Source organism: Coffea arabica, chromosome 9c (assembly GCF_036785885.1).
Source record: "Coffea arabica cultivar ET-39 chromosome 9c, Coffea Arabica ET-39 HiFi, whole genome shotgun sequence".
In the NCBI taxonomy this organism is placed as follows: domain Eukaryota; kingdom Viridiplantae; phylum Streptophyta; class Magnoliopsida; order Gentianales; family Rubiaceae; genus Coffea; species Coffea arabica.
Window position 1 is genome coordinate 42,575,560 of NC_092326.1, and position 24,495 is coordinate 42,600,054.

Genomic DNA, 24,495 nt, shown 5'->3' on the forward strand with positions numbered 1-24,495 from the left:
GCCTTGCGTTGTATCTTCCTCGCCTCGGCTCGGTCTTCGGGAAGGGTTCCCTGACTCAGGAAGAGGATGATCGGGGTCATCCAATTATCTTCGGAGTGGACGGGGCAGGCCACCTCTTCCACATATCCTGGTTCATTCAGAACTTCCACTAAGACCGTCTTGTTGAGGTCCGAGAATGAAGTGGAGGCCAGCCGGGATAGGGCGTCGGCTCGCTTATTCTGGGACCGGGGGATTCTTTGGATTTCGAATGACTTGAAGTATGCGGTGAGTTGGTGAACTTTGGAGAGGTACCTTTGCATGGTCTCATCCTTAGCCTCGTATTCACCAAGAACTTGGCGCACAACAAGTTGGGAGTCACTGCGGACGTGGACTTGTTGGGCGCCGAGCCTTCGGGCCAACTGGAGTCCAGCAATTAAGGCCTCGTACTCGGCTTCATTATTGGTGGCTGGGAAGCCAAAGCGGAGGGCGTAGGAGCACACCTCTCCCTGAGGTCCTTCCAGGAGAAGTCCGGCTCCGCTGCCTTCTCCGTTGGAGGATCCATCGACATACAATGTCCACTGGGGTGAGGAGGACACCTCGGCTAAGGCTGAGGTGGACTCCGGACCTTCCGTGAAGGTGAGCTCGGCAAGGAAGTCAGCCAAAGCTTGAGCTTTTATGGCGGTGCGTGGCTCGTAGGACAAGTCATATTCTCCCAATTCGACAGCCCACTTGGTGAGGCGACCAGAAGCTTCGGGTCGCACCAATATTTGCCGAATGGGCTGGTCAGTCCTGACCGAGATAGGATGGGCTAAGAAATAGGGTTTCAACCGCCGAGCGGCATGGACTAGTCCCAGCACCAGTTTCTCCACCTGAGTGTATCGAGTCTCCGGCCCGCGAAGAGCGCGGCTGACGTAGTAGACCGGCACTTGGGTGCCCTCATCTCGGATTAGCACAGCGCTGACAGCCTCGTCGGCTGCAGAGAGGTAGAGGTAGAGTTTCTCTTCGGGCCGAGGTGAAGCGAGAGTGGGCAGGTGGTGCAAGTACTGCTTCAGCTGGTCGAAGGCAGACTGACACTCCTCAGTCCAGGCGAACTGATCAGACTTCTTCAGCACTTTAAAGAAGGGCAGGGCCTTCTCAGCAGATTGAGACAAAAAGCGGTTCAGTGCGGCCAGGCGTCCATTCAGTCTTTGGACTTCTCGGAGGTTCCGAGGTGGGGACATATCTTGAATGGCCTTGACTTTGTCGGGGTTGGCCTCGATCCCCCGATGGGAAACCAGATACCCCAAGAATTTTCCCGAGGTGACGCCGAAGACGCACTTCTTGGGATTCAGCTTCATCCTCGAGTCTCGCAGGACCCCGAAGACTTCCCTCAAGTCTAACAGGAAGGATGAAGTGGCGAGACTTTTGACGAGGATGTCATCCACGTAAGCCTCCACATTACGGCCGATCTGATTCTTGAAGAGCCGGTTGATCAGCCTTTGGTAGGTCGCCCCGGCGTTCTTCAGCCCAAACGGCATGGTGGTGTAGCAATAAACACCTCGATCGGTGTAGAACGCCGTCTTCTCTTGGTCCTCTTCACTCATTCCTATTTGATGATACCCTTTGAAGGCATCTAGGAAGCACAGGATCTCGTACCCCATCGCCGAGTCGACGAGGGTGTCTATCCTCGGGAGGGGATAGCAGCATTTGGGACAGGCCTTGTTGAGGTCGGTGTAGTCTACACACATTCTCCATCCGCCGGTGTCCTTTCTGACCATGACTGGGTTGGACAATCAGGTCGGATATTGGACTTCGTGGATCATCTTGGCCGGCAAGAGCTTGTCGACCTCGTCCGATATGGCCTTGCTGCGTTCGGGGCCGAAGTGTCTTCGCTTCTGCCGCACAGGTCGGGCCTGTGGGTTAACGTTAAGTTGGTGAGTCATAAGCTCGGGTGGCACTCCGACCACTTCATCTGCGGACCACGCAAAGATGTCTCGGTGGTCCTTGATCAGGGAGATCACTTTTTCTTTCAGGGGTGAAGGGAGTCCGGCCCCTACTTGGACCACTCGGTCAGGCTTGGCTTCATCCAAGACCACTTGTTCCACTTCATCCCCTGGCTCAAGCCTGCTGGGCTCTCCTGCCTTATGAGGGTCGATGCAGTCTATGGAGAGGACAGCCGGCCTCTTTTCTTCTGACCTCGGCTGGGGCTGAGGTCCGACTGCGGCTTGGATGGTGGCGAGATAGCATTCTCGGGCGGCGCCCACGTCGCTGCTCACCTCGGCCACACCCTCTGGCGTTGGAAACTTGAAACTCAGGTGGTAGGTAGAATATACGGCTCTCAAGGCATTGAGCGTCGGCCGGCCTATCAGCATGTTGTAAGGAGAGTCCGCTTTGACCACCGCAAAACTGACAGGCACGGTTCGGCAACGGGGATGACGCCCGATAGTCACCATTAAATTCACCATGCCTTCCGGGTGGACGACGTGTCCCCCGAAGCCAACAAGGGGAGTTCTGACCGGGGTGAGTTGTTCCCGACTTAGCTTCAAGCTCTCGAAGGTTCGGTAGTACAGGACGTCTACCGAGCTTCCGGGGTCAACGTAGACCTTTTTGACTATATAATTGTTTGTGAGGACCTCAATCACGAGGGCCTCGTGAGTGCTGGAGGCAGCGGGGACAGGGTCGCGGGGACCATAGGTTATCTCCTCGGACAGCCTCGAGCTCCATGCTCGGCCACATCCATGCCGGCCTGGCGGTAGGTCCGCTTTCGGGAGCTCTGGCTGTCTCCTCCCGTGGGGCCACCTGAGATGGTGTTGATCACCCCGGCAATGTTTGGGCCGTATCCTGGTGATCCGTCGCGTGGAGGCCTTTGGTCCCCCTTATGGTCCTCAGGACCTCGGCAGTTGAGCTTGGTGTCCCGCCTGTCTTCTCGGCGAGGACCTCGGCTCTCCCGGTGGGAGGCACTTCGTCCGAAGCTTCCATCTTTGCGGACAAATTGTTTCAAGTGTCCTTGCCGGATTAGGTTTTCGATCTCTCGTTTCAGATCGTTGCAGTCTTCGGTCTCGTGCCCAACATCTCGATGGTAGGCACAATAGAGGCTGGAGTTTCTCCTATCTCTTCTTCCAGGGATCTCAGGAGGTGTTCGGCCGAGGTGGTTCTGCCTCATTACAGCCAAGACATGAGATCGGCTGGAATTGAGCGGTGTTAGCTCAGCGTCCGAGGTGGATGATCTTCCTTTCACGATCCGGTCGAAAACACTCCGGCGGTCCAGGGGTTGGTTTGAAGTGCCACTTGGGCCGGGCTCACCTCGGCCGATGTCTTTCCTTCTCCGGGTATCTTGTCCCGTACGAGAGGCTTGGGCTTCTCGCTTCATGCGATTCACATCTTCACTTCGGATTCCCTGGTCCACTCTTTCCCAGAGTTCGTGAAGTGTACGAGGGTAATCCCGATGGATTTCGGTGTTGAAGAGTCCGGCCACCAACCCGTTGGTAAAGGCCGCGAGAGTTACCTGCTCATTCTGATCAGGTATTTGCACATTCTCCTCGTTGAACCTTTGAGCATACGAGCGAAGAGACTCGCCCTGACCCTGTTGAAGGTTCAAGAGATAAGCTGAAGTCTTCGTGATTGGTCGAGACGACACGAAGCGGTGGATGAACCGGTCTATCAGCTCATCCAGGGAGGAGATGCTCCCCGGTTCCAAACTCCAGAACCACATCCGGGCAGTCCCATGTAGGAAAATGGGAAAAGCCCGACAAATCACAGCGTCGGGGACGCAGTAGAGTCGGAATGCGGAGATGAAGGCGCGGAGGTGATCCTCGGGGTCACCTCGGCCGTCGTAGGTGTGCAAGTTTGGAAGCTTGAAGTTCGGGGGCACCCTTTCCCCATTGATGTCATCCGTAAAGGGCGGGGCCCTCATGTAGTCCGAAACTAGGCCCCCGGGGCGCCGAGGTGGGTCCTCGGCCCGTTTCCCTAGGAGTCCTCGAGAAAACGCTCGGGAGATGGAGGCAATTTTAGAGGTCGCCTTGGAGGAGGCACGCCTGGAGGTACTCCGAGAGAGACGCCCCTCATCGGAGTCTTCATCTGAAGGTGCCTCAGGGGACTTCGTCGGCCTCCTCTTGGAAGATTCGGCCTTTTCTTTCCCCTGTCTTTTGAGGTACCTTCCTAGCTCCTCAAAAATGGTAGGGTTGTGTGATACGAATTCGGCCATCTTGGCGATGGCATCATCGTTGTTTGGCTGGGTCCTTTGGGACCCTGGTTCTTCAGAGATGCGGTCTTGCTGGGCTCCGGAGGTCTGCCCAGCCCCGTTTGAGGGAACTCTTCCGCTTCTGGAACGCGTGGATCTCATTTTAGCAAGTCTCGTTCCCACAGACGGCGCCAATTGAGGAGGTGATTTTTGGTTGGTAACTAGACCGACCTGGATCAGTCCTCCCTGAGATGAAGTGAGGTGAACTCCTGTGTCCGAAGTGAACCTCCTCGTCCGAAGTGAGTGGCGGGGCTTCTCCCCTGGTATCACTCCGACGATCAAGTTAGTATGAGAACGAGAATAATGAGAATAAGTTAATGAACAGTGTCCGCTTACTTGGTGGGAGTGTGAGGGAGGTATTTATAGAAGAGTAGAGGCGAGACTCTGGACTTATGTTAGTGGGACCCACTCTGACATTACGGCTCTGTCTCCTGTCGGGGAGTCTGACTCTGACACTGTAGCCGCCTGGGAGTGATGACGGAGGATATGGTGCAGGTGCCATCAAGTGCCTCCCGTGCTTTTCAGATAAAGTGCTGGTCCTGGAAGATGTCAGGCAGGTTGACATCATCAGCGTGCGGCCGAGGTGGATGTGGCGAGGTCACCTACACGGTGGACTAGGGATGAAGCCGGGCTCTGGGGTTGTGCTCAAGACAGGGATGGGCTCCGATGAGAGACGAGGTGACTTCACCTCGGACACGCGGGGTGGCCGAGGTGAGCACCCTCAGTATGTGAGGTAATAAATTGATTAAAAATTATATTTACGAAAGGCGTAAAAATATTTTCTGGGTAAAATCACAGCCCAAACAAAGAAAGACATTGGCTAGGTAATTCTTTGTTTCCTTCATTCACAATCTTGTTTCCTTCATTGTTGTGCTCCGGATATTTTGGAAGCAAGGGGTGACAACTTCCATTCCAGAGAGGGTGAGATGCTTGAGAAATTGGCCCAAGGCAGCGTACTCACCAAGGGCTCCGGCGTCCCGCGTCCACTCCATACTGTACTACCTCGGGTAATACTAGCCACGTGAATGTGCGGATTACAAATCCAAAGATCAACGGCCCAGTTATCACCTGTGACATCAACCGCCAAGTTTTGCAGTAGTAGTAGCAGCTCTTTGGAGGTGAATGGATCTCCTCCTTAATCGGGCTTGCATTCGAATGCTGGCTTTTGGATTATGGTTCACCGGGTTTTTTGTCTTCTTCTCGAACTTTAATCGGGAAACAAGCGATACAAACGAACCGGCACAGAGAAAGTGAGGGTTGAGACAATGGGCCGTTGCCGAAAGCGAGTAGGAGCAATTTGAAGCTGGCAAGCCAGCTGATGAAGAAAACTGTGGGACATCCCAAATGGACAGAACCAAGTGAGAGAGAAAGGGAGAACCAAGAAAAGGCAGACGACAGGGGCCAACATGATCAGTCTAAGAAAGCCTTTTCCAACGATTCTAGCGATGGCGTAGCTGTAGGATACAGATGCAATAGTTGAAGCCCATGCCCTCATGAAATTCCCAATTTCACCTTCCATATTTTGTCCGAGTCTCTTAATTGCTAGCAGCAGCTTTCGCTCTCTAGTGGGGCTTCCCTGTCCCTCAAAAATTAATATACTATCAGGCTGCTGTTTGGTAACATGTTGAAGAGTTGTTTCTCTTCCATCTGTTTTGCTGTATAACTTAAAAATACCAGTAGTGGCTTTTCCCTCCTGGAAAACATGCAGAGCCGTTAGTTTCATCTTGCTTGGGTGAAACCATTCATGGATATGACATTTTTTCTGGCTATGAGCATTTATTTCAGCTTATTAGAGGGAAAGACTTGGCGTGACTCTGAGCTTTAATTTCTCTCTAACTTATTAGTTTGGCTCGACAGAGAAGCCACATGTTTCATGCAGAAACAGAAAGTTGAGTACCTGCTGCAGATATTAGGGAGTATGCTATCAAATCAATAAGGGAATGCTTAAGTCACTTTGTTTCAGGACTGCGTTCGGATTCTGAAAATGATGATCCCACAACCAGAACGCATACTCGTGATTTCACGAAAAGACAGGCTGACCCTCTGTAGTTCCATCAATGTCCACAAAAAACCACAATATGGTTTAGGGATAATTTCAGAAACCTCCCTGAGGTTTCTGACATTTACACTTACCTCCCCTGTAGTTTGAACAATTACACTGACCTCCCCTGAAGTTAGTAATCCTTTACAAATTCAGTTCAAATGATTAAAATATTATTTTAGAGAGTGAAATTAGAATTTTGTACCTGATTTGTCATTTGTGCCACATGTCCAATGAATGACAAAGTATTACAAATTAATTAACAATTAATAAACTTTAACGAGCGTAGTTTATAGGCAAATACGTATTACCTATTTAAAGTACCAGTTCTTTACATGAATTTTATTTTCAAACATTTACTTTATCACAAATATTTATTCTCAAATACAGATTTGTATTTACTCTCAAATATTTAATTTTTATTAAATACAAAACCTACTAGTTTTTCTTTCGTAGAAATATTAATATAACACTTTTTAAATTTTAGTTATAAATATTTATGTATTTAACATAAATTAAATGATTCAGGATAAAATATCCATAAAAAACCAATACTTTACTTATATAATGGATGAAAGTCATAAAAAATTAATAGTTTATGAGGCCATTTATTTTTTAAAAAATATTTAATTTATATTAAATAGATAACCTACTGATTTTTTTTTGCAAGAATATTACTTTAACACTTTTAAATTTTTAATTACAAATGTTAATATATTTATCATAAATTAAATATTTGAAAATAAAATACCTGTGAAGAGCCGATACAGGTATTTTATTTTTAAATATTTAATTTACAATAAATATATCAATATTTGTAATTAAAAATTAAAAGGTTACAATAATATTCTTGTAAAAATAAAATCGATAGGTTATCTATTTAATATAAATTAAAATTAAAAAAAAAAAAAGAAGAAATGGCCTATAAAATGCTAATTTTTTATGACTTTCATCCATTACATGAGTAAAGTATTAGCTCTTTATGAGTATTTTATTCTGAATCATTTAATTTATGTTAAATACATAAATATTTGTAATTGAAATTGAAAAAATGTTATATTAATATTTCTACAGAAGAAAAACTGGTAGGTTTTGTATTTAACAAAAATTAAATATTTGAAAGTAAATACAAATCTGTATTTGAGAATAAATATTTGTGATAAAATAAATGTTTGAAAATAAAATTCATGTAAAGAGTTGGTACTTTAAATAGGCAATACGTATTTGTCTATAAACTACGCTCGTTAAAGTTTATTAATTGTTAATTAATTTGTAATACTTTGTCATTCATTGGACATGTGGTACAAAGGACAAATCAGGTACAAAATTCTAATTTCACTCTCTAAAATAATATTTTAATCATTTGGACTGAATTTGTAAAGAATTAGTAACCTCATGGAAGGTCAGTGTAATTGTTTAAACTACAGGGGAGGTAAGTGTAAAAGTCAGAAACCTCTGGGGAGGTTTCTGAAATTATCCCTATGGTTTAAACAGAAGTGGAAAATGGTCCTTATATGCGTTCACTTTTGTCGTGTCAATTCTGCTCTCTCTACAGCAAAGCACGTACGATGGCACCAGAAAGGAGCGTTCACTTGTCATATCAGAGTTGAGCGCATCAATCCTACTTTTTCTGAAGCATAATGCAGCCATTGGCCAAACAACCCTTTCTTGCTTCTTATGATTAGCATGCTTGTATCAGGGAAGGGAAGCTGACTCTTTTTGCATGCCAATTTTGAAGGGAAATTTGCTTTCAAGCTCTACGGGTGGGTGTGTATGTGTCGCTAGTTAACTAGTTTCTTCTATTATGGGCTAATTTCTTCTATTATTGCCCCAAAAATAAAAAAACTGAAATAATATGATGTGATGTGATGTGAAATATTTTTGAAATATTGAAATATTTTGAAATATTTGAAATATTTGAAATATTTGAAATATTTGAAATATTTTTACCGTAGCACTTTTTGTGATGTGATGTATGTGAGATAAAAAGGTAATTGGGAAAATAAAAAGGTGTATTGGAAATTGTAATGATGATGTCAGCAAATATATTTGATCAAATAATTGGCTGTCCAAACACACTCATTGTTTTGACATGAGTATGATATAAAACTAATATTCATTGGACTTAGTCAACCCGACAAAAAAGAAAAAATTTGGTGGGCTTCTAGGTTTAGTCAACCAATAACAAAGAAAATTTTTCTTTAAAAACATACTGGACTCGTTTGACTAAGCACGGCGACCAAGCTGGAAAATTTTTTTTTTTCGTCAAAATGTGATGGCCTTTGTGCGCATCTTTGATTCTTTGTTTGCCAATAATTAGCCTTCTTTTTCCTTGTTTGCCCGTAAACAAGAAAATGATCGTAAGAAAGAAATTGAACAAATTGACCGGTGCAGGAACTGCAAACTGTGTAAATGCTTGGGACCCTATACCATTATTTAACTTTTCTGAGGCTGCCACAAGCCAGTGCTAATAAGTTGTCGAGGGTTCACTTTTTATTTCTCATTGAAATAAAAGTGGAGCACATAATCAATCGCTTTTACCTGGTGTCAAGTAGTTTATTTAATAGCTAGCTCTTGTCCAGCCTCGCAATGATGTCTTGGCCAAATTTCGTTTGCTCTTCTCACCATGCATATGCACAGATGAGTCAACTTTCCATCATAGACGGAACCACCAAACCCCTAGTTTTTTTTTTTTTTTTTTGTTCTGCCAAAGTCAGCCGACAGCGGCTGCAAGGGGACAAAAGTGTCAGGCAGCCGTGCACAGTCAGCATGGTTGTGACTGACCCCTCTGACCCTTGCTGAATTTTATGTTGTCAGACTGCGGCGGAAAAATTTAGTTTTGCTGCCGTGTTGAGTCAGAGCTTCATTTGGTAAATGTTTTTTTTTATATGAATATTCTAAGAAATTAGCCCAACCAATTGCCCACGTTCGATCCTATTTCTCTTCTTTTGTTTTTCCAAATTTTCTATTTCTTTCTTTAGTTTTGGAAAGAATACCACTACTACTGTTGTTTATGTCGTGTGTTGTTTTCATCGTCTTCCTCTCATCTTTTGAGAAATTTGCATTTACTCTACACTTTCTTGAATTGGACAAAATTCACTGTCCTAACTTAAGGTGCAAACGAATCAAGCCGCTCGCGATCGGCTAGATTCAATTTGATCGAGTTCGAATCGAATTCAAGCTGGTCGAGTCAAAATCAAGTTCAAAATATTAAGTTTATTAACTCACGAAAATAGCTCACAAGCTTGAGTATATATATTTTTTTATTTTAATAATAAAATTACATAAATATTCTTAATATTTTTTAAGGACAAAAAATATTATTTTATTTATTTTTTAAAAATAAAATAATTATTTTTATTTTTTCGAGCTCGAATTCAAGTTCGAATTTCAAAATTGTCAGTTCGTAGAGTTCTAGTTCGATAAAATTAAATGAAGATTCGATTCGATTATCTCAAAATTCAATTCGAGTCGATTCATTTGCAACCCTATCTCAACCCCGGACACCAATAAGCCCCACATTTTTGTCGGCTCTTGGGCAGCAGAAGTATTGCATTGCAAAAAAAGAATCCCACAATCTTCCTTAGCCTAAGGAGGCTGTTGTAGGGACTAGTGGATATATAGATCAAACTAGACCAAGAGAGTATTATGGTACAACTCTTAGATTTTTTTCGCTGCTGATGAGATTTGAACCCTCATCAACAGCCCAAGAAGGGACTTAAGTCCCTCCCTGATGGTCACTTAGCCATTGGCCGGTGGTTCACTTGGTTTGGTTTCAATAGTTCTTTTTCTTCTTCATCGTCTGCAGGACCCGGGAATTTTGAAAATGGAAAAGTGAATTTCCTCGAAACTGCCCACAAAGGCCATCATATTTTTTTAAAAAAATATTTCCAACTTGGCTGTCAGCTAACTAAGCCCAGCATTTTTTTCGAAAAATTCTTTCTTGTCGAGCTGATTAAATCCTGCAAGCATTATTGTTTCGTATCATACTCGTATCAGAAAAATATTATTGTTTCGATTTTTTATTTTTTGGACAATAATCGAATGAATTAGCTGCAGCCTGGAGGCTAATTCCTTAAAATATACGTATAAAAAAAATTATCCGTCAAATGCACGTCTGACTGAGGGACTTTCTTATTTTATACAGGCCGTGCTGACTCAGCACGGCCGGATCACAAAAAAATCTACCCGGTCAACATCCAATTTGGGCTGAGCATTTGTGTCAGCGGACGTGCTGACTGGGCACGTCCGCATCTGACACAAACCTGTCAGCACGTCCCTCAATCTCTCGCTTTCTCTGTCTCATGTATATCATAGCAGCTCCTCCTCTGCTTGCATTCGTTCCTTCAGTTTGGCTTCGGATTCATACAGGTTAGTAATTTAAATTATTATTACAGCATTTATTAATTACATTATTTATATTATGTTAATTAAACATGTTAAGTAATTATGTTAGTTATTTATATTATGTTAATTAAACATGTTAAATAATTATGTTAATTATTTATATTATGTTAATTATTTATGTATTTACATGTTATATTATACTGTCATCAAATGACATTAATTAAACTTGTTTTCTGCATTGTGTGTTGTTGTTATAGTTTATTAATTAATAGTTAATGTAAAGTGTGATAATTTATTTATAATTTTACAATATTGAAGTGTTAAAAAAGAGTTAACTAGTGTATATAGTGATATAGTGTTGTCGACTACGACTTATTGTTTAATCGTATAATTTTTGGCGAATTACTATGTAATATAATTCATATAGAAATACTATAAATAACTAATTAAAATTATTGCTTTTTACATGCATAAAATATATTAATTAACTAAACATAAGAAATTTTTGGATTGCATAAAAAAATGAAGTAATCTGCAAATATTAATAAAAAAATTTTTGGATTGATATTGATGTAGATGAATAATTCATGTACGTAGTAGGACTTTTGTAAGATATCATATATGTTGCGTGCAAGGTAAAAATATAGTTAAAATAATTATCCAAAATATAGTTAAAAATGTAGTTAAAATATAATAAAAATATAGATGCAAAAACGTTGTCTCGAAAAAATAATTATCCGAATTGGTTGTATTATTATGTATGCCAATCACAATCACAAAGTGATTATAATAATTAATTCCTGTTTATTAGAATACATGAATCGTTCGTTAATTAACAACTATTATGCATTTAATAATGATTTAATAATAATACATGTGGAAAAGGCATCTAGGGACATGAATCATGAGGTTAGGTTAATGTATTTATTTTAAATATTAATGAAATAAAGTATATTTAGGATTACGATTAAAATTTAGTTTAATTAGGTTAATTTGAAAATTAAAGTACCAAATTTTAAAGTACCAAATTAAAGTACCCTAACTCTAAAAATCCTAAAGCCTAAAACTTATTTTTTTTAAATGTTACCTAAGAGACCTTTGTGTCAGAGGACGTGCTGACTGGGCACGTCCGCACCTGACACAAGGACGTGCCCAGTCAGCACGTCCGCTGACACAAATGCTCAGCCCGAACTAGATGTTGACCGGATAGATTTTTTTTGTGATTCGGCCGTGCTGACTCAACACGGCCCGTATAGAATAAGAAAGCCCCTCTGTCAGACGTGCATTTGACGAATAATTTTTTTTTATACGTATATTTTAAGGAATTAGCCCAGCCTGGACTTATATATGCCACACCAATTGTTTTTTGTCGTCATACGGAAAAGATAGAAAGGGAAACATTCAACTGACCAGTGGTCTTTTTGCGATGTCCAGTCAACATTCGGCGCCCATATGTCTAAATTTACTGTACCGATTAGCCTCAAAAAATCTATAGATTTGACCTTTGTATTTTACTCTATCACTTATTCCACATTCACGTGTTGTCTACAAACTTTATTTTAATAAAAAAAAAAAATTCTAACGCATACAAGTTTTGCTGGAAAGGTCTAATTTAGAACAAATACGGAGTTAACGAAAAAATCAGCCGAAAGCAATCTAACTGAAATTATGGTTGAAACTGAAATATATATATATATATATATATATAGTTATATATAGTTATTACTCGCACTAAAAAATTCACGGAAAAGTATAGCATAGTACAGCGTTCAACAACAAATCGAAGCAGCAAGTGACGGAGGAGGTACTCCTTTCAATTAGAGATGGGATTTCAGTCCATTAGATGCAAAGGTTTACAAGTTTGAGCAGTAACTTGGCACATTTAATAATCCAAAGACCACAAGTATACAAACTTTTAATAGTTTGTGTTAGGGGTGTTTACTGGCCGATAATAGGTAATTCGATAAAAAAAAAATCAATTTTTTGATTTTCTTTCATCAAGTTCAACATCCAATTAGCGCCCAAACTTTTATTTGATAATTGGATATTGATAATTAGATTTCGATTGAATAATCGATATTTCAATAAAATACCCAAAAGTTTTTAATTTATAGATCAGTTAAGCATATTTAATATATAATTAATAATATGAAAGTTATTAATACGTTAAGCATAAATTACAACTTATAATATACTATTAACTAATGCATTGATATGTAATACAATCTAATTCATAGGGATGAAATATATACAATATTTATTTTTAATATAAAATTTGATAATTCGATTATTTTCGGGAATCAAATTTAAATAGATTTCCCAAACTGTTTTACCAAATTTTTAGATCAAATCTTAATCGATTTTTCCAAATTTCATTAGATCGACCTGTTATTCAATTTTTTTCCAAAGTGTCAACACCCTAGTTCGAGTTTTTTTTTTTCCTCTTTAATGGTTTATTTTAGTTTACAAAAATTAAAAAAAAAAACGAATGTAATAAAAGTAACCTGAAATTGTATGATTGAACGGTCACAAATAACCTAATCTTCTATGAATCTATGCACTGGTTGCATTGCCTGATGGTACAAAAGCCAAAGCTCTGCCAACATCCCTCACAAACGCACCGATGGCAGCATACTCCTTCAAAGCTCTTACATCAGCGTTATTCCTCAGCATCTCCGGCAGGAACAGCCAAAGTCCGGTGACCATGACAAATACAACCACCAAGGCCGTCGAAAGAAACCTTGGCAACCGCCACCTACTCTTGAGAGCCTTCTTAGCAGCAACCTCCACAACCATACAAACCCCATGCAACAAAAAGAACCCAGTCAGCTTCCCTGTAGGCCTCGCACGGCCCATATAGTAAAAGATCAGCTCGTGCATCAGGGCAGAAACAACGAAAGTTCCTAACACCGCGGGAACTGAGGCCAACTCCCGGCCGAGTAACTTCTCTGCCAGTTTGTGGACAGGTTCGTATACGGACGGGCGGAGAATACGGGTAACCATGAGGTTCCATCTGCGACCCCAGAAATCTTGCAGCGACGACGAGAACAGGGGCTCGTTAAACGTTGGTTCCAATTCTGCCCCTAGTGACACCCGTGCCATGGTGGCCACAATTGCTAGTATAATTTCCAGTGCAAAGTACATATGGAAACAGTACAAAATCCAGATTATGAGCGGATTGATTTGGTCACTGTAGTCGTACAATTTAATCATGGATGCCAAGAGGACCCCTTTCGTAGCATAACTGACTACAGATCGATGGCTCTTCTTCTTTGGCCACTCTTTTTGAGGTGGGGTATTTTCAGGATGGCCATTTTGTGGAGTTTCCTCCGGGGGTGGTTTTTGTCGAATTCTGATGGGGAGGCATGCCAAGGCTATAAAGCGAGGAAAAGAGAGTGAAGGGTCGGAGAGAGGGCCTCTGTGGAAAGCAAACATGAGGAGTTTGAAGTTGGAAAGCCATGCTACGAAGAAGGCAGTGGTGACCCCAAGATGTAAGGTGTGGAGTTTGAGAGGGAGATATATGAAGAGACAGATTATGGGAAGAAATGCCAGGAACCTTGGCATGCCCTTTTGGACGATCTTTCCAGCCAAGTAGCAGTAGCACAAAGAGACGTACACAGATAACCATACCTCGACGAAATTGCTAATCTCACCCTCCACCCAATACTTGATCACATCCTTGATCTCGCCTTCCATTTCCCCCCAGTAAAGTGTAAACTCTCTTCTCTCCTCTCTGTTTCCCTCCTGTTTTTTAGTAGAGTTCTTGCCTTTTTGGTTGGTACCCTGTTGATTGGTTTTTACTTTTTATCAGCGCTGGTGGGCGATCAAAAAAGATAGATGCCCGCTTGGGACCTCAAGGTCTACGGACACTATTATTATTGTTTCCAACGCGTACCAAGTACTACATGCGAACAACGAGTGGAATCCGAGCAGCCGAGTGAGCGAGTCCAAATTAAGTTTTGTGGCTTTCTTCTGGGAAATGGGGCAGGAGACTGACAACCGTTCCTGAAGGTTCGCGGTCACGATGTAATTTAAAAAATTTATACGATTCAGATTATAGTATGTAATTTGATTTTTATGTTATGTGTGAGGCCTACAAAAAGGTGTTATAAAATTACGTCGTGTGCAAAGTAAATTACATATTGTGTGCAATAGAAGTTAGGCGCAGTGAAAAATGAATAACAGGTTGTGCCCCTTGTGCCTTTCTTCTGTAATCTGTGCCATTTTTTTGTTTGTCAGAACTTCTGTAATCTGTACTTGATAGAGAAAATTTAAACGGAAAAATAACTTTACGTGGAGGAAATTTGCTCTTAACTGTTCTAGAATCTAGAATGGGAAATTATCTGGGTGCTGATATTTTTCTAAACCAACCAGAAAAAATAATAAAAAGGAAAAAAGAGACAGAAGAGGGGCCATCATCTAGAAAGGTTTTGTGCTTTTTTTCTTCTCCTTCTTTCTTTCCTTCCCCCGAGTAATGAACCTTGTAGACAGTGGAGTTTCAAGTCGCTCGTCCAATGAATGGACGTCGGTATGCGGTAGATGATTGATTGGATGACCTCCTCCAATTATTTTTTTTTATTATAATTATAGAATTTTTATAACCCGATTTAGAAGGTGGGAACTCAACGTGAACAGAGATTACATCCAAAATGATCAATATGCGGTAATTTTTTGGCGGGCCCAAGGCCCAGTGGCTGGATGACCTCCTGCAATGGACCATAGGCTAATGCGGCGGTGGTTGGTGTGGAACACCAGTCTTCAGCTGATACCGAAGGAATTGACCATCATAATTCATAAGGACTGACTTGATTAATCAGGCAACCAGTGACAAAAGAGATTAGCCTGTGGAACTGCGGACCGTGTCTCTACTCTGTGGCCTAGGCTGCCGCAATTCTTTTCACACTGCCCTAGACCACCAACCAATACGGCAACAAGTTTTTAGAAAGAAAAGAAGAAGAAGGAAATCGGCATGATGAGGTCATCCAGGTTTCTATTGTTGCTCCTGTTTTTGTAGGCAACCTTTGGGCTTCGGCAGCTGGACTCGTTTAATTAGGTGATGACCAATTAGAGGTGGCAAAATGAGCGGATGAGCGGAATTTACTTAGGTTTGAAATGAAATCAAATCATATGGATTTGAGTCCAACCTTATCCATATATATTTTGGGATTAATTTGGACGGGATCACTTTGTGATGGGTTTAGATTGATCCCGTTCAATACCCAAATCTATTTTCTACATATTTTTTTCCTTTAATTCATTTTTTATTTTTTATATAACTTTAATATTTTTGATTTATTAAATTTCTTTTAATTTTATTAAATAAATATGCACGTGCTTTATACTCAGGATTCCCACCAAAAAATTGGATTAACAAAAAAAGAAAAAGATAGATATACAGTCATATTCCAACATATATCAAGATGGTCAAGGCACTTAGGATGTTGAATATTTATCCTCATCATTGTCTAAGAATGACAGGTCTAAACTGACTGAAATACTGGAAATTCTTTTGAATAATGACTAGGAAGACTGTTAGATTATATTCTCTGGAATGACTATAAAAATTGTTAAAGATAATTTTTGAATCTAAAACTCCGTTTGGATTGGCTATTTTTTCAAAAAAACAAGTTTTTCAAATACAATATTACAGTAATATACAATAACTCAAAAAACATCCCATCCACATTAGTATATCAAATATTTCAAAAAAAAAATTTAGGAAACGCGGGCATGACTCATGATTGGACTTAGCTCACCCAAGATATGTCGTCAATTGACTGGTCAGTGGAGTAAATTCTCGATACCAACTTTATGTCCACTCGATGTCTCACAAGTGGAAAGCTAACAAACAACGGAACATATCAAAATCGTAATCAAATTATCAAGGGAGCCCAATGCTTTTCCTTTGTTTGTTTACTGTTTACCAGAGGTGGCAAAATGAATGGTTATGCTTAAATGGATAATGGATAAAAATTAATCTAATCTAATTACAATCATCATTTAATAAATGAACCTAAATGGATAGGATAGGGTTTAAATGGATGATGCAATATCATGATCCAACCATTTATTCTCCTGAGTGCTATAATTATTCATCCTACTCTAGCTAGTCAAAGTGATCAAAGTGTGGAGTATTAGAATAAGCACTCTCCATTTGCAGCCTCTCTTCTCTTCTGAGCCTTGGATCCAGTTATTCAAATACTCATATGTACTACTAATTGAAAGCATTTTTCAAACCGCTGTCCCGATTCAAAGTCAAAGGCAGCCTCAACCCACACTTATCAATACATCATCTTATCATCATCAAGAAGAAAGCTTGTATAATATTTAGGTTGACCCAAAAGCTTGCACCCAGTTAATTCTTAGAATGGAGTTAAAAACAATCAATTTGAACTCAGAATCCAAATCTGTGTGCTCAATAAATTCACTCAAAACACTCTCCGATGACAGCCGCTGCCAGGGCCGTTCCCCAAGAGAGGAACCAAAATTCTATTTTGATACAAACTTTTTGAGTTTTCCAGCGGGTCAAGAGCTCTATATAGAGTCGGTTAGTGCATGTTTGAATGTGTGAGGTGAATGTGTAAGCTGCTCTAGTATGTTGTGGGACCCTATTTTTCTTTTAAGTTTTGATAATTGGATTTACATGGATAATATGGGCTATCCATTTAAATCCACCAGCTTGTGTGGGTTTAAATGGTCATCCATGCAAGTCTATCAAAAATTTTTTAGTCATCCAAATTCATTCAGGTTAGGATAATTTGGATGCATAAATGGATATGGATCCAAATTGTCACTTCTGCCGCTTACGACACTTCATTCGCGATTTAGCAGTATCTTGCGAATCAAAAGTTGCAGAATAATTTAAAGTCATCCAAATCCATTCAATATAGGTTTCCGTGGATGGGTAAATGAATATGGATCCAAATTGCCACTTCTACTTCTCCTGTGTACCATACTATCTTCAATCTCACTTCAATCCCGTCGTTTCGGGCACGCTCTGGCTATGTAGCACTTGTTTGGGAACTCCAGCTAACAAATATAGCTTTTGCGCTTGCCACTTCTGATTAGTCGATTTCTGATATAGCTATTCAAAAGTATCAGACGGAACATGTAAAGCCTCAACCTACCATGCTGAGATGCTAGAATCTTTAGCCTTGTACTAGCAGCATTTAATACGGGAGTGGGTTTGCAGGGACTGCCCTAAACTTGCCCAGATTTGGGCTGTCAAATTTGGGAAAAAGAAATCCAGGCAACCGGCCCAATCCAGGCCACAAACTTTACCAGCAGAAGCCCCCTGATCCCTTATTACATAGCCTTTCGAAACTAAATCTAGATCAACCGAATCTGACCTAAGAAACAAGTACACAACTGATTGACCCATCTAACTTGCTGCATTTTTGTTAAATGTTTGTATGAAGACGACATCAACAGTCACTTGGCAAGGCAAGTAGCACTTGTCGACCTGCTCACGAGTTACTGGGTAACGGTCACACCAATGAAATCAAGCTTCTTTGCTGAGAGCCCACAGATCATTGTTGTCAAGCTTCTTTAAAACTGCTGCTGCTGCTGCTGCTCGTATATCTGCATATATGCTTCCGACAGTGCTACCATCTGGGGGAGAGTTTCTGTAACATGCAGATCTTGCATCTCATACCTGCAAATACAGAACAAACAGGATTGGAAGCCTATTAGTGGCATAATCTTCATGCAACTTAAAAAAACTTTGAGAAGTAAGCAAAGATTACCATAATTCTTCAGACTTCCGCTGTACAAAAACCCGGTATGATCCTTCACCTGGTTTACCATCATGAACTATGTTGGCAATCAAATCGTACTTGGAGCGCAGTCTTTCATTCTGTTTGGGTGCAGGAAGTGGAATATAGTCCTTGAGCTCCAGGTTCTTCACGGGAAAATTAACTGAGGGAAAAAAATTTAGAAAAATGAACTTAAAAGAAAAATGGGACATACAATTTAGTCACAGCATATATCAAATTAATATTATTTTCATAATCCAGCGGTAACACCTCAACAACTTTGTAAGACACAAATTAGAAGCAGCATCTCCACTAACAGGTGAAAACATGGCTCTTGCAAACACGTGGAATGGGATATGTGAAAAAAAATCAAAGAATACTAGGCACTGGTAAGATCTTACTGTCGCACATCACTTCACAAGATTATCAAAATGCCAAGACAGATACAGAACTAATATTGGTACCATATAGAATAGAAAAGAAACATTAGACTAAAGGAACATGAGACACCAAAAAATGAAGCCCAAAATGTCACACATCACAGCAAAATTTTTGCATGGTATTGTGTGAGAACAAGAAAACATGTATGACTTAAATCTCCATCTTGACAGTGAAAGCAACAAACAAGATTATTTGTGCTAGATTCCAAGCCATTCATGTAATCAAACTGGCCAGACAAAAATTTCCCCCAAACTTCCCACATCACTTCCCTTCGAGGAAAGCAATCTAAAAAGTATCTGGAGAAGCAATGTGCTAATGTGAACGGAAACAGTTCCAAATGAGACAGCAGTCGCCTCATTATGTCTAGCATACATAGTTGTTGACTAAATAGCAAATAATCTCCACCTGAAAAATCATCAGGCAGAATAAAGCTATATATCAATACGTCAAGAACATACAGTCTTATAGGCAGAAAAACAGAGTAATCTTTCAATTTATCCTGCACTGTGAACTCAAACAACAGCAACTCCTCCTAGAATCACATAAATAAACAGACTCAAAAAACTACTGCAATCGGTTTCTTACTACCCCCCTCCAAACACCTCAAGAAACAAAAAGGAGAAGCAAATAGTCTGTCAAACATTACAAATACTTACCAAGGGTAGGATTTTTCTCCACAAAGAAATTATTCTTCGTAAAACGTCGCATGTGGAGAATTAAGTAAGGTGGCAATTTTGTAACACGATATTTCATCCTTGCCATCCTAGGTCGCACAACTTCTGTCACAGTCTCACCATCAAACTTTTTCAGAATGTTGAAAAGTGGAACCTGGGAGCATTTGTCACATTGAGAAAAGTGCTTTTAGCACAAAACATTTGTGCCGAAGCTAAGCCATTGTCTTAGTTGAAAAAACATTTTGATTAGCAATATTCTGTTAGCGCCAAAAAATATAAAACAACATAATACAGATTCAATATAAATCCGTAATAAAGCAGGATTTTTTCCTTTTTTTTTGGAAGGGAGGGGAAAGATGGTGAGATACAGATTCAACAAATATGAATGATACAAGGCAGACATCACAAGCATAAAAGCACTAAATATCCTGTCCTGGCAAGGTATATTGCCTGTCCATGAATAACCAAGTCATCATATTTGATGCCCTTAAATAAAGCTAAGTCCAGATGCCCCAAGATAGCATTAAAGCACCAAGTATGAGATCACAGATAAAGGTGGTAACCTGAACACTTAAAACCTTATAAAGCCTTTGAGGTGCTATATGTTTTGTAAGGCATGTCATATATCAACATCTATATGATTTTTCCCACATAAAGGCAACCCAAAGGTGAAGATCTCCTTCCTCCTACCAAATTGTACTGGACTATGATCAACAACTCTGATATAGCACCTAATGTGACTAACACCACTTCACCCAGTATTCCCCAGTGATCCCCAGACCCTGCAATGACCAAAGTGGCAGCACCTCATAGCTAGTTGCCTCAGAAAATTCTTTAACCAATCTATTGTCCCCACCATAGAACAAACAGGACAGTGTCTCGCAGGGAAATTAGTTCAAATGCACAAAATTACAGTTTTGAGCATGAAACTAATGACCAACGTGTTTTGCGCATTCTGATTATCAATTCTTAGAACAAGATATGAACAAGTGACAACCACAACACCAGAATTAAAAGAATGTGAAGTAACCTGGGGGATGATGTTTTTCTCCATAACATCTTTGAAGAGTGGCGGGGGTGGCAAATCTAGACCAAGCATTAAGAACGGCATTCTGGTACTTTCTGTAAAAGAACTATGCACCTCGGACCCAGTATCTACACCATTACCATTAATTACTGCATCTCCATCTACCTTTTTCTCAACAATGGGTTTGCTATGGCTTTCTTTCACTACCTCCAGTTCTCCCTAATGAAATGATAAAGGACAATTTTTTTTGCTCAAAACAAGCAACAAAAATTCATCTAGTACAACAAAAACATGCAGGAAAGCAAAGAAAACGGTTTCATTAGAATAGTACCTGAAAGCATTGGTGGATAATGTTGCCACTTTTCTTTGAACCTTTGAGATCTGCATGCAGTGTATTAAGAAGCCATGACATAAACTCAACAGGGTCAGACTGCGCACCAATTCGAAACCGTTTCTTACTGGCTTTCATAACTGCTTGTAAGAACTCATGTGGACTAACCTGCAAAATTCACAGAAGTACAGAATGAAACTTGTGAACAAGAAACAATTCCATGGACGTTCAGTACCAGTCCGAACCTGTCCCTTAAAGTTCCTTGCATGCCAAATTTTTCGAGTGAGCTCTCCAAATCGATGAACTAGTGGAGATTTGCTGTGCTGATAGTTTTCAGGGATAAGAAAAAAGTTCCTCAGAGGAGTAACACGCATTAAGGACTGAATAGTGACATTAACAAAATCTGTTTCCTTTATGTTGTTCAGCCCCACCTACAAATCAGTTCCCGTGCAAAAAACTCAATATAGGCACTAACAAGGATATAGATGACATTTCAAGTATTAAACGATGATAACGAGAACAAACCATTCCAGGTAGATAATCTGATCCATCAAGTGCCCTAGACCATTGCTTATTCTTGTCAAGGTGCAAAACTTGTTCCCTGGTGAACCTGTTACACAGTGCCAAAACAAAGTCGGCAGCCAGCAAAGACAACAAACAGGAGACAAGGGCCAAATCTAGCATGAAAAGATAAAAAAATCCAGCATTATACATTGTAGGAAGCATTAAGCACTTTTATGAAGTCATTTTGTGGAAACTAGGAAAACTCTATAATCAGAAAAAGAATGCTTGACTTCCAAGCAAAACCTCCTTTCTTTACCTCTTCATGTCATCTACACTTCCCTCTGCGGCCAAAACCCAGCCACACCGAAAAATAAAAGAAAGGGATGGGGAAAGGGAAACATGAGACATGCATGAGATTTGTTACTGAAACACATCTTATCCAATCAACACATCATATAATTGACACTGGAAATGTGAACCATAGATAAAAGGCAATCAAGAGGAAAATAAATATGTCAGCATTGACATAAAATTTTCAGACACCTTGGGTTAAGAACATGTCGAATGTCATCCAATGATGGGTCAACAATCTCATATCCATCAGGGAGGCAATAAACTTTCTCTGTCCGAAGATTGATGTAGACATGGTGTCCAGCTTCAAGACTGTGAGTATATGCATGAGATTTTTGGCCTCTTCCCTGGTAGTACTTTCCACAAACTAAACATGCGTAAACGTTCAAATTGGAAAGGGAAACTGAGCAAAACCTCTCAAAGTCAAAATCCAAAACCTGAACACAACAAAGTAGAGAATATCATAACCAGAAGCAACAACATAAAACAGTTTCTTAAAACTACAAAGAGATTGCATTACATAAAAACAAATTGTTCTAAAGCATCAAAAGGACGATCATAATTTTAAGCACCCAAAAAATTGGAAGCTACTAAAACCCAAGGTTCGTCTGAAATACTGCAAAGAGATTTACTTAATGATAATCGACAGTATCTTACACCAGCCACTCAGGCAAACAGCCATAATTTCCAGTGAGAGGCATGTTATCTATTCCTAGATAGAAGCAATTTCAGGAAAAACAAACATGAAAAGTATTAAAAACAAGAACAAATCAACAACTAATAAAAAAAAAACATCATTGTGCTATATTTAATGACTCAGTAAAGCAAAAGCATTAATTAAAATACCTGTCGATTAACAGTATCAAGATAAGGACAGTCCCTTCTCACTTCAACAGCTCGACTGCGCTTTCCACGAGTTCCCACCATAAGAGTATCATCGTCATCTTCTTCTTCATCATATTCTTCCTTGTGAGTATTGCCATTCGGCTCTGATCCTCTGCCCCCGCTCAAAACCCTATTGAGGTTCCCTCCTCTCTTGTCATCCTCCTCGTCATCGTCGTCCTCATACGAAGCGAGAGGAAGTAAAGGATTCTCAAATGCGACCGTAGACGGCGGAGGAGAAGCTGACGCCGAACCAGAGGATTGCTCCACTATCTTCTGCCTTTTGGAACTGGAATTCTCTACCATCGTAAAAACTAAGAAATGTATTATCAAAAAGAGAAAGAAAAGAAACCCTAAATTAGCCAGCTATAAGAGATAACCTCGGAATGAAGAAAGAATACAAAACATGGAGAAGAAAAACCTCCAATAATTTCACTTAATCAATAGCGTTCGAGCTCAAGCTGAAACTATCTCAATAGTTACAGAAACAAAATGGGGGAAATTTCATAGAATTTCACGTTAATGCTTGAGATACATAAAACTCTATCGAATTGCTAGTATCCGTACAACTTACCGGTGAAGAACGGCGAAAGAGAGAAACGATGAAGATTGTAGGGTTTGGATCCAATTCCAGGGTTTCGACTGATTTCTTTTTCGTTGGATGAATTGACCGGAGAAAAATGTGTAGAACATAAAACAGAAAAAGAACAAGGAGTGGAGGAAGAGCCTGGGCTGGCTGTCAGCCGACTTTCGAGAGGATGAAATGCTATCCGGACCTTTTTGGGCTTACTGTTTTCTCCACATGACAAGGCCCAATTCTCTGCAGCAACTTTACTAGTATAATTGTCCAGATTATTTTCTTGGAAGTGGAAAAATAACTCGGTCATTCTTGAGTTTTAGTTTGGGAATTGTCCGCGCTCTCATTTTAGTACACGGCAGTCCAATTGGCTTAATAAATAGCTAGACTACACAGTTTATAGCGGTTACGAAAAAATTTAATACTTATTTAGTATAAAGTGTTTAAAACTTTTAATAATTTGAAAATACATAGAACTATTACATAGAATTAAAATGAGGAGAAGAGAAGAATATATTCATAATATTGTGTTATATTCTAATTTAAACAAGGAAAAGTAGAGAAATACGAATTGGGTAAAAATTCAATTTGGGAACAATATTTCAATATGTGTATGTGTGTGCGCGCGCGCGCGCGCGCGTATTTGGAGTTAAAGTTTAAGTCCTATTTGATAATTCAATTCAGTAATAAAACTTAATGATTCAAATTTTAACATATTTAGACGCGTTTGATGACAAAAAATAGAAGACTTAAGTTAATTAAGTGGCATTAAATTTTCTAAACAAAATTTGCTCCACAAAATAAGTAATAAACTATTCATTTATCACTTAATATGATATAGTCTCGAATATATCACATTTAATACTTAACAATTTAATAAATCAATGGATTTAAACTTTAGATTTTAGATTTTAAAATTCAATTATCATATTTCAGTTTTAGCAAATGCACTCTTAGTTCTTGCTTTCTCTGAAAATTAAGTGAGTATATAGGTTGGGAGAAGAATGGGTTAGGTGATATAGAGGGCGGAGATCACAGGTTTGAAATCTTGCATTTAAACTGAAAAAAATGAGTATGTAGGCTAACAAATTTTTTTTTTGGGGTAAAAAATATAGGCTAGCATTTGGATTTCCCAAAATTTATTTTATGCTACACTGTAATTGTATCCATCAGATGTTATACCGAACGAGGAAGAATTATCACCGCATAATTTTCTCAAGAACGGCAAACCAAGCATATCCAGATTGGAAGGTATAAATAAATAACAAATACAGGACCACTTTTTTCACTTATTGAAAATTGGGTCCAAAAATCCAGTCGCGAACACCCAAATTTCACTACATTCATCTCTCACCACAATTTGTTGTT

The 24,495-nt window shown here is 40.0% G+C and overlaps 2 protein-coding genes across 3 annotated transcripts; both read right to left on the reverse strand.

Annotated features, from left to right (window-relative positions):
• Positions 1 to 13,077: 13,077 nt before the first annotated feature.
• LOC113709005 (acyl-CoA--sterol O-acyltransferase 1) lies at positions 13,078 to 14,418 on the reverse strand. The gene has a single exon (XM_027231757.2). The coding sequence runs from the start codon at positions 14,280 to 14,282 to the stop codon at positions 13,140 to 13,142; it is 1,143 nt and encodes a 380-aa protein (XP_027087558.1). The 5' UTR covers positions 14,283 to 14,418; the 3' UTR covers positions 13,078 to 13,139.
• Positions 14,419 to 17,723: 3,305 nt separating this feature from the next.
• Positions 17,724 to 23,471, reverse strand: LOC113708699 (uncharacterized). Of its 2 annotated transcripts, none has more exons than XM_072065101.1 (10): positions 23,125 to 23,471; positions 22,515 to 22,849; positions 21,861 to 22,105; positions 21,339 to 21,423; positions 21,059 to 21,244; positions 20,814 to 20,981; positions 20,486 to 20,701; positions 19,438 to 19,609; positions 18,332 to 18,503; positions 17,724 to 18,240 (listed from the first exon to the last, which is right to left on the reverse strand). In XM_072065101.1, the coding sequence occupies exons 1-10, from the start codon at positions 23,435 to 23,437 to the stop codon at positions 18,135 to 18,137; spliced, it is 1,998 nt and encodes a 665-aa protein (XP_071921202.1). In that variant the 5' UTR covers positions 23,438 to 23,471; the 3' UTR covers positions 17,724 to 18,134. The 2 variants fall into 2 exon arrangements, with proteins under 2 accessions (XP_071921202.1, XP_027087079.2); XM_027231278.2 differs by having other exon boundaries at positions 22,515 to 22,864.
• Positions 23,472 to 24,495: the final 1,024 nt, after the last annotated feature.